At 52.0% G+C, this 9,898-nt stretch overlaps 1 protein-coding gene across 1 annotated transcript; it reads left to right on the forward strand.

Moving 5' to 3' along the window:
* The first annotated feature begins 4,092 nt into the window (after nucleotides 1–4,092).
* On the forward strand, nucleotides 4,093–8,035 carry LOC101752673 (1-deoxy-D-xylulose-5-phosphate synthase 1, chloroplastic). The gene is made up of 7 exons (XM_004962054.4): nucleotides 4,093–4,497; nucleotides 4,587–4,883; nucleotides 5,024–5,446; nucleotides 6,223–6,496; nucleotides 6,606–7,195; nucleotides 7,288–7,572; nucleotides 7,681–8,035. Exons 1-7 carry the CDS (start codon nucleotides 4,375–4,377, stop codon nucleotides 7,840–7,842), a joined length of 2,154 nt encoding a protein of 717 aa, XP_004962111.1. The 5' UTR covers nucleotides 4,093–4,374; the 3' UTR covers nucleotides 7,843–8,035.
* The last annotated feature ends 1,863 nt before the right edge of the window (nucleotides 8,036–9,898 follow it).

Below are 9,898 nucleotides of genomic sequence, written 5' to 3' on the forward strand. Positions count from 1 at the left end.
GCTAGATTTTCATCCCACATACTGGATGGTTTCTGCATTGTAGTCGCTTGTTTACTTCATTCACATGAGGTATGTTACCACTCTGAATGCGATAGAGATCATCATACACATCGTTCGGTATGCCTTTGGAGGACACACTAGTATTGGAATAGGAGGCGACGTGTATTCGATCGCATGGGACGATGGTACAAAAGTGTTGGAGCTATGCCCTAGAGGCAATCATAGAGATGATGATATCTGATTGTATCCATGATTTGTACATTGTGTTCATTGAATATCCATTAAAGGCTACTTGAATTGATCTGCAATTATGTGAATTGTATGTGGAACTCTTTTACTTGTATGGTTATTCTAAAAGTTGTCCCTAGTCGGAGTTCATGTGTGGACACACATGAATATTAGATTAGTACATGTATTAGTTGATGACTATGTTTCACAAGTCATGGACATGGAGATGTCAAACTAATAATGTAGGCATATGTAGAGACATGTGCTAGGACTGACCCAACGTGAGAAGTAGTTCTCTCTTTACACAACAAGTACGCTTTGTCCTTAGACCTGAGATTGTTGCATGTACTCAAGATGTGGATCGACTTACTTAGGGGCTACCGAACGCTACACTATAACAAGGTAGTTAAAAAGGTAGGTTTCGAGTTTGTCAAGAAGCATGCTGTGAGCATGATCAATCAAGATGGGATTTGCCCCTCTCTGATTGAGAGTGATATCTCTGGGCCCCTCGAGTTATCGGATTCGGAAATGCATGGCCATGCTACGTACGATTAAGAGTTAACCTATAAAGGAATTCCGAATCACAGGGTCGAGAAAGAGAGACCGGCTTGAAGCTAGACCAAATATCGTGAGGCAAAGGTAATAGCATGTACATGATGTTGTGACGGTTCGTATGATATGATCTTCGTGTGTGTATAGGAGTTGGCACGTCTTGCTAGAGGCCACTACCGACTATTGGGCTGAGTAGGAGTATTCGGGCCATGTCTATACGTATTCAAACCCATAGGGTCACACACTTAAGGGGCTGGAAGCCCAATTCGGATATGATCCGAGTTGGATCAGGTTTAGAAGTACTAATGGGCCTCGGACCCAGAGACCCATCAGGAATCTCTATAAATAGAGGGGTGGGGCGCCCTAGGGCATCCCTTTGGCCAAAACACATCTGCCGCGCCTCCCACGCCCTCGGCCTGTTGCAACTCGCGGACCTAGCAGTCCGGCTTGCGACGCTTCCTCCCTGCACGTGTGGATACCTTGGAGGTGTTGCACCTGCAGCACTTGGACGAGCCACGATGAACCGCCGACGAGCCGCGGCACGAGGATGACCTTGCTGCACGTGGACGAGCTACTGAGGAGCTGCTCGACGTCGACGCGATCGACTACGTGTTCGACTACGCTGATCGACTTCACTGCCCCGACGCGATTCTACATCTTCCGCACCAGTGCGTCGAGTGGTAATCCCGTGATCCATATAGGACAGTTTTCCTGGTTTACGCGGTAGAATTTTTTTTTTGCACTAGCGTAGCCTACCTCGTATCCCAACAAAAAGGTCCAACATCATCAGTACGGTTAGGAGCAACCGAACTAGGTATAACAACGAGCTGTATCGGCGTTTCAGGAACAATGGTCAGCTGGCCAGCCTGACTAGCTTGACCGGCCTGACCGGTAGCCCCAACCGGTTGGACCGCCTCAGCCGTGATCAGCTTTGTCGGTCAGCCGGGAGGTAGCGTTTGTCCCTGAAAGAAGTCAGCCGACATGCCATATGTAGGATTTCCATTAGGAGCCCCTAAATTTGCCGACAAACTTGCGTGCACTATCCCATGTGAATCTAATTGAGAGAGAGTCGAATCGGCAATCTCAGCCAATTTACCCTTCTCATATGCATCCATACGTTCATGTAAAGCAGCAAAGAACTCGTTCTGAGATTTAGCAAATGACTCAAGCCTATCATGCATAGAGGAATCGGGGGATGATTTGCTTACATTGCGCACTTGCTCGATCATGCTTTCTTTCATCTTGATCGTGGGCATCTAGAAGTCCTGCACTCTCGTTGCCTTGCCCTTGCGATCTTTCTTGATGCCCATAAGATATTGCATCTTGACGTATTCCTGGAGCGTCGCGATGTGTCACCACTCCTCCTCGCTGAGATCCTCCACAGAATCCTCAATGATGTTGTTCTTGTCGATCTCCGTATTAGATACCATCTTGCTGAGGTTTTCCTAAACGGTTGTAGAAACCAGATTCCCCAGCGGAGTCGTCAAAATATGTTGGCACCTTTTCCGGCCAACACACACGAACGCGCTAGCTCGCGCGCGAATCAAGTGGTCACCTCGTCGGAGCTCCTGCTCCTGACCGGTCAGACCGGTCATGCAAGCCGGTCAGGCCGGTTTGACACAGGAGCACCACAAAAGTCTACATCCACCACCTCGGGAGGGATCCTGTCAGAGATGGTGAGCCTAGGGTTGCTCTGAGATCGGCAGGCCACTCAGAACGTCCTCAATTGTCGTCGAGACGAAGGAGGAAAGCAAGGGGGCTGAAAAAGTTAGGGTTTGGAGATAAAAGTAAATAGATGTGTTTGTCGATTGGGTGATAGCCCTCAATCGACTAGTGCCCTCTATATTTATAGGGTGGGAGGTCTTTTCCCGCAAGAAAATTCCACTTCAACTCCAATTCGACCAGGACTTCTAAATTTATCTCGGGTTCGACCAGGACTTCTAAATTTATCTTGGACTCGGAGTGACTGGTCAGACCGGTCGGGGCCACCGGTCAGACCGGCGGGCACGTGCCGGATCGGCTACAGAAACCCGTATCGGTCAGACCGCCTGAAGGAACCGGTCTGATTGGCCGGTCTCAGTCTGATTGGCTTGCTGCCACTTTTGGGCGTCAACAAGTTCTAAATTCTATGGTGTACTAATTAATTTGAGAAGAAAGGTGTTTGAAAGCTTTAGTTAATAATTCAGTTCTAAAGTCAAAATTATATTAGAACATGTTTTCCACACAATGGCGCCGAGCAATTTAACTAGGTGCTACGTGTATCCCGGACAAAAAATGAGCTAACATGCAACACTAGCCGGTACAATTTTTCAATTAACTTGCATCTATACACAGTTTCATTTTTTTCAAATTTATGATTTCCCATCTTCATCTTATATGTACTTAAAAATCCATTCATAAAAATCACGAGCGTTTCAACCTTGCTTCGTCTTGCCATCCACGATCGAGTGAACAAATGCTCGATCCTGTTCTTATCTCTACGGTTGGTCTCGGTAGGAACCTTTTTCGCCTCTTCTGCTCCAGTGTTCAACCGAAGAAACCTCCGTGATTCTTTTTTATTTTTGAAAAAACGAGAAACCACCTCCATCGTCTTCGAGTTCACGAGTGCATCCGATAACCAACACACCAAGCTTCCCAAATCTCACGGCGAGCTCCAGCTGGGCATGGGCCTTGCTCTAGCAGCGGCCCGCGGGGCGAGCTCCGGCAGGGCAAACGCGTGCCGTGTGGTCCGGCTCTAGCAGCAGCAAGCGAGGCGAGGCCGAGCGGACGGCCGTGGGCCCGTGGCGCGGGGCGCCGCGCGCGGCATGGAAGACTGCTCCAGAAGCGGCAACGATGCCGTTACCAAAGTGGTTAGCTGCTTCTCCTTCACTCGCAGAAAAATTTCCCAAGAGATTTCACATTCCAGTGGATATGCTTCGTTTTGCTCCAAAAGTACATGCTTTTCCCCTTTCCTCTGGACAGTTTCTGGGCGATTCCTATCTTCCAGGCGATGAGAGGGAGATGACGGTTTCACTTGAATGTGCTTCCTTTCCTACATGTTCTTTTCCCCCCTCGGATCCAAACGGGGCCTAATTGATATTTCTACGATTTTATCTTATCCCACATTATCCTCTCGTGATACTTTGTCGAGCTGGGCCAATGGGGTGCGAGATTGGTAGGGCGCCCATTGCTCTCACTCGCTCCCGCCGGTTGCTCGATGCGCCACAGCGCCAGGACACCCGCGCGGAGGGAAAAAAAGCGAGCACTTGCGGGGCACAGGCGAATGAATTCCAGCCACACGCGCCCGGCCATGGCCTTCCCCACCCCCGTGGTCACCCCACACACAGTCACACTCGCCGGCCTCCCCTCCCCTATCGCCATCCCGCATCACTCCATCACCCCCGCCGCACTACTACTATAGGCACCCCCCCTCCCAGCGCTTTTCCGAATCCTCCGCCATTCTTGCACTCGGCACACTGTTGCTGCCACTGTTAGCTTGCAGCTCAAGCTCTCGCCACTAGCGTTTGGGTCAGTTCTTGGAGAAATCGGACACTTGGTTCGCCCATCATTGGGAGAAGCTTGTGCTAGCTTGAGCAGGGAGGGGGAGGGGGAGCAATGGCGCTGTCGACGACGTTCTCTGTTCCGCGGGGATTCCTCGGCGTGCCGGCTCAGGACTCCCATTTCGCTCCGGCGGCCGAGCTCCATGCCCACAAGCAGCTTCAGGCCAGGCCTATCAAGGTGAGAATCCTCTGCTCTGCTCTTGCTTCGGTTCAGTTGCGTGTATGCCCTGTCTGGCTAATAATTCGATGGGTCAATGCGGCGTGTAGCCTCGGCGGAGGCCGGCGTGCGTGTCGGCGTCGCTGTCGGAGCGCGAGGCGGAGTACTACTCCCAGCGGCCGCCCACGCCGCTGCTGGACACCATCAACTACCCGGTACACATGAAGAACCTGTCCGTGAAGGAGCTCCGGCAGCTCGCCGACGAGCTCCGCTCCGATGTCATCTTCCACGTCTCCAAGACCGGCGGCCACCTGGGGTCCAGCCTCGGCGTCGTGGAGCTCACCGTCGCGCTCCACTACGTCTTCAACGCGCCGCAGGACCGCATCCTCTGGGACGTCGGCCACCAGGTACGCGGACACTGACACGCCGCCGCCAATGGTGCTAGCGCCAGCAACGTGCTCTCCATGTGAGCGTGCCGGCCGGGGAGGTCACGAACTGGACAGTAATCGTTCGGGTTTGTTTATTTTTATTCTCTCGTCTGGTGCAGTCGTACCCGCACAAGATCCTGACGGGGCGGCGCGACAAGATGCCGACGATGCGGCAGACCAACGGGCTAGCGGGGTTCACCAAGCGCGCCGAGAGCGAGTACGACAGCTTTGGCACGGGCCACAGCTCCACCACCATCTCCGCGGCGCTCGGGATGGCGGTGGGGCGGGACCTCAAGGGCAGCAAGAACCACGTGGTCGCGGTGATCGGCGACGGCGCCATGACGGCCGGGCAAGCGTACGAGGCCATGAACAACGCCGGGTACCTCGACTCCGACATGATCGTCATCCTCAACGACAACAAGCAGGTGTCCCTGCCGACGGCCACGCTCGACGGGCCCGTGCCCCCCGTCGGCGCGCTCAGCAGCGCCCTCTCCAAGCTGCAGTCCAGCCGCCCGCTCAGGGAGCTCCGTGAGGTGGCCAAGGTACGCCCGCACAAACTAACCTCCAACGTGGCATAACACGGCTAAGAAAGTAGTGGCGCACGTAACACGGCTGGGATTCCAAGTCTCTGGATGTCTGAAATGATAAGGAGTAGGAGTAATTCGTGCATTTTTCAAATTTAAAACTCAGTTGGGAAAATGGTAGGAAACTAGGCAGGTCGACAGAGGACGTGTCAGTACCACCGCCATGACACCGCGCTTGAAGCTTCTCAAGTTTTTGGAAGATAGCGCGCCCTGAAAATAATCGTTAGTACATCTTCTGGACGCTTGCGCTAGATATATGCCAAAACAAGCCGCGTCAGATGCAGAGCGACGTGCTGTGATCTTCTTCTTGGAAATGGCGACGATGCAAAACAATCTGTAGATTCGAGTAGTGCCCACTAGGCAATCTCTGGATAAACAAAGCTGCTCATTGCTCAAGGATGGATGGAGCTCCACAAGTTGACGTGTTTCTAGTCCAACCTCACACCCAGAGTCCTACTGGTTTTGTACCTTTGACTCCAACAATAGCTTATCGTCGTCGAAGTAGTCAGAATCCCCAAATTTTATCCATACAGGCATACAGCCCCAAGTCAGTCATTCAAATTGCTTTAGGTTTTTTTTTTTTGAGAGGAGTGGGTACGCACATCAAGTTTGACACTGGGCTTGGTCTAAGAGGAGAGGCCCATTCTCGTTGGGCCTCGAAAGATTGTAGTAGAAGGAAACGGCGGCCCATGTTTCATTTCTCTGACCGGCCATTTCGCTGTGTCCCCCTCCAGGGCGTGACGAAGCAGATCGGCGGGTCGGTGCACGAGCTGGCGGCGAAGGTGGACGAGTACGCCCGCGGCATGATCAGCGGCCCGGGATCCTCGCTCTTCGAGGAGCTCGGCCTCTACTACATCGGTCCCGTCGACGGCCACAACATCGACGACCTCATCACCATCCTCAACGACGTCAAGAGCACCAAGACCACCGGCCCCGTCCTCATCCACGTCATCACCGAGAAGGGCCGCGGCTACCCCTACGCCGAGCGGGCCGCCGACAAGTACCACGGTTAGTCAGTGCACCGGCATTTGTTTGGTTGCCATTAGCAGATCGTATTCGTACCAGAGCTGTATGTGATAATAATGTGATTTGATTTGGTTGTGTTTGATGAACGCAGGTGTCGCCAAGTTCGACCCGGCGACAGGGAAGCAGTTCAAGTCCCCGGCCAAGACGCTGTCCTACACCAACTACTTCGCCGAGGCGCTCATCGCGGAGGCCGAGCAGGACAGCAAAATCGTCGCCATCCACGCGGCCATGGGCGGCGGCACGGGGCTCAACTACTTCCTCCGCCGCTTCCCCAACCGCTGCTTCGACGTCGGGATCGCCGAGCAGCACGCCGTCACGTTCGCCGCCGGCCTGGCCTGCGAGGGCCTCAAGCCCTTCTGCGCCATCTACTCATCCTTCCTGCAGCGCGGCTACGACCAGGTGGTGCACGACGTGGACCTGCAGAAGCTCCCGGTGCGGTTCGCCATGGACAGGGCCGGGCTGGTCGGCGCGGACGGGCCCACCCACTGCGGCGCGTTCGACGTCACGTACATGGCGTGCCTGCCCAACATGGTGGTCATGGCCCCGTCCGACGAGGCCGAGCTCTGCCACATGGTCGCCACCGCCGCGGCCATCGACGACCGCCCATCCTGCTTCCGGTACCCGAGAGGCAACGGCATCGGCGTGCCGCTGCCGCCCAACTACAAGGGCACTCCCCTTGAGGTAGTGTACCTGTCTCTTCTCGATCTGCTGATTGTCATCGGGGAAAAATTGCCTCTTTTACTGACGATGTTCGATCATGTGTAAATTTGCAGGTTGGCAAGGGCAGGATCCTGCTGGAGGGCGACCAGGTGGCGCTGCTGGGGTACGGGTCGGCGGTGCAGTACTGCCTGGCCGCCGCGACCCTGGTGGAGCGTCACGGTCTCAAGGTCACCGTCGCCGACGCCAGGTTCTGCAAGCCGCTGGACCAAGCCCTGATCAGGAGCCTCGCCAAGTCCCACGAGGTGCTCATCACCGTCGAGGAAGGCTCCATCGGAGGGTTCGGATCGCACGTCGCACAGTTCATGGCCCTCGACGGCCTTCTCGATGGCAAACTCAAGGCAAGTTACAGACTTTTGTTTACGACTGACAAGATCCCTGACGTTTTCCATTGCAAAGTTACGAAACACATTAGATGACCAACGATGAATTTAACTTGGTTTGTGCAGTGGCGGCCGCTGGTGCTTCCGGACAGGTACATCGACCACGGATCGCCGGCCGATCAGCTGGCCGAGGCCGGGCTGACGCCGTCGCACATCGCCGCGACGGTGTTCAACGTCCTGGGGCAGAACAGGGAGGCCCTTGCCATCATGGCAATGCCGAACGCGTAGGAAATGTGGTGATTCCGGCCTATAGAGATGCTTGTACATTTGTCGTTAGATGTCAACAGGGAGATTAGTCTGCTTTGGATGATGAAAATGCCGTGGGAGCAACAACGAGCGCTTTCATTATGTATTTTGACACTAAAAAAAATACAGATATGTTCTTACGGCAGGCAATGTTTTTGAACAAGGGTCCCAAACATCCAAAATTCCAGCGCTGCGCAAACCCAGCATCATTCTCGATGGATGTCATGTACCCTATCTAGATCTCACACCAACAACCTGCTTATTATAGTATATGGGATGAGTGAGAAAAAAATTTAAAGGAACATAAAAGAGGAGAGAGAAATCAAAGGAACAATTGACATTGACAGAATAGGGGACACGCATCATCCACCAAGCTATCCTTTAGCCTTACGAAATACTCCCTTCATTTAAATTATAGGTTGAACCTAAGAATAAAAGGTCAAAACGATATATAATTTAAGTCATGCTAGATGCAATAGTATGTATGACCAATCGGTGTGACATGATGTCATAGCGCTGACGTGGTGGAGCTAAGCTATTTGGCGTCAGTGAAGCACAGTCACGCCAGAAAGAATGGCGTGAATAGCTCACGTCACTTGCTGGCTGCACTTTAACTGCACAAAAAGGCAGCTCATTTAGTCCTCTTTCGCTCTCCATCTTGATTAGTTAATAAACTCTTAAATTCCTCAAATTTGAGGAGTATAATCTACAGAGTGCAAACGTTCCATTTTAAGTGTTTGCCCTTGACGTGAAAAACGAGAAGTTTCTCATACAGGTAGTTCTTACCAAAATTGGAGGGCCATCCCCAAAGGAGTTGCGGCGTTCAGGTGACTGAACCCGTGAGGAGCATGGATATGACTTCACTGCAAACATTATCGTCGTGCCCAACAGCTGTGAATATCTGAGTACGGGCGTAAATAGAGAGAGCAGTTGCTCAAGCTTTACACTTTGTAGCTGACACCTCTTCCGGTTCACGAACAAGTGACATGATTATTGGTGCATGTCTTGACAGAGATCAACTATTCAACTTGCAAATATAGTAATATGAGTACATGTACCTGGGCTATTGCCAAGTGCCAACTACTCAGGCTAATCTATCTACCTGGAGCTGTACGGGTCAAACCATATATGAAGCTCGTCGCACATACAGCCGACTCCTCTTGCTTAATTACCTTCCTGGTTAAGGCGATTCTCAAACATAAGAAGCCGTGAAGGAGTTTACATAAGTACTGTGCGTAATAGCCTCCCTTAACAGCATGGTATTTATCTTAATTAAAAACAATCAGAGGGCCAAAACTAGTAACATGCTGATCCCAGCATACTAGTTTTCTGCGCAAACACATTCTCTGAGGACTTCGATGAAACATATACGTACTGAATCACAAAGATAACTACCATTATATCTTTTTGTGACATCCATCTCTCTCCACACCCCCACCACCCATAAGATGATCATGTAGTTGATTACGAGAAAATTCCTTGCTCCTGGGCGAATATACTACTAGTCTACTACTAGTATTTAACTCATCTTCACGTGGCAAACTCCGCAGAGGGCTACCGCCGGCCGTGAATATCTGAATCATGTTGCTTGCTTTCTTTTGCCTTCAACCTGACAACCTACTACACAGTGGCGGACCCAGGGATCAAACGGAGCCCGGCGAAAGCTAAGACATCGAGGTTGCGATCGAGGCAGATCAATTTGAACTGCTAGCTGTTGGAACTGATACAGCTACGTCTACATGCAAGCAAAAGCTCAGAAACACGCGTACTGTACTGATACACCTACACGCACGTGCATGCAACTAACTCTTGCGGGTACGGGTCCGCCTCTGCTACTACTTTTTTTTTTTGCGAGCTTCGTTCATCCAACTCCAGGATTACAATCTTTAGCTGCTCCTTCCGGAAGCCACTGTGGAATGCATACCAGCCAATTCAGCACGGAGGAGTCTGCCGACACCTCCTTCACACACCTATGTGCTACAGAGTTTGCTTCTCTCCGAAACTGAACACCCTTTAAAGGAACTTAACGACCTGCAGA

The sequence above is a fragment of the Setaria italica genome, chromosome III (genome assembly GCF_000263155.2).
Source record: "Setaria italica strain Yugu1 chromosome III, Setaria_italica_v2.0, whole genome shotgun sequence".
NCBI lineage: Eukaryota > Viridiplantae > Streptophyta > Magnoliopsida > Poales > Poaceae > Setaria > Setaria italica.

Bases quoted from the DNA above. Each gene is read 5' to 3' on its own strand.
- LOC101752673 (XM_004962054.4), top strand. From the start codon at position 4,375: ATGGCGCTGTCGACGACGTTCTCTGTTCCGCGGGGATTCCTCGGCGTG. The intron at 4,884-5,023 runs GTACGCGGACAC...CGTCTGGTGCAG, and splicing joins TCTGGGACGTCGGCCACCAG to TCGTACCCGCACAAGATCCT. The intron at 5,447-6,222 runs GTACGCCCGCAC...GTCCCCCTCCAG, and splicing joins AGCTCCGTGAGGTGGCCAAG to GGCGTGACGAAGCAGATCGG.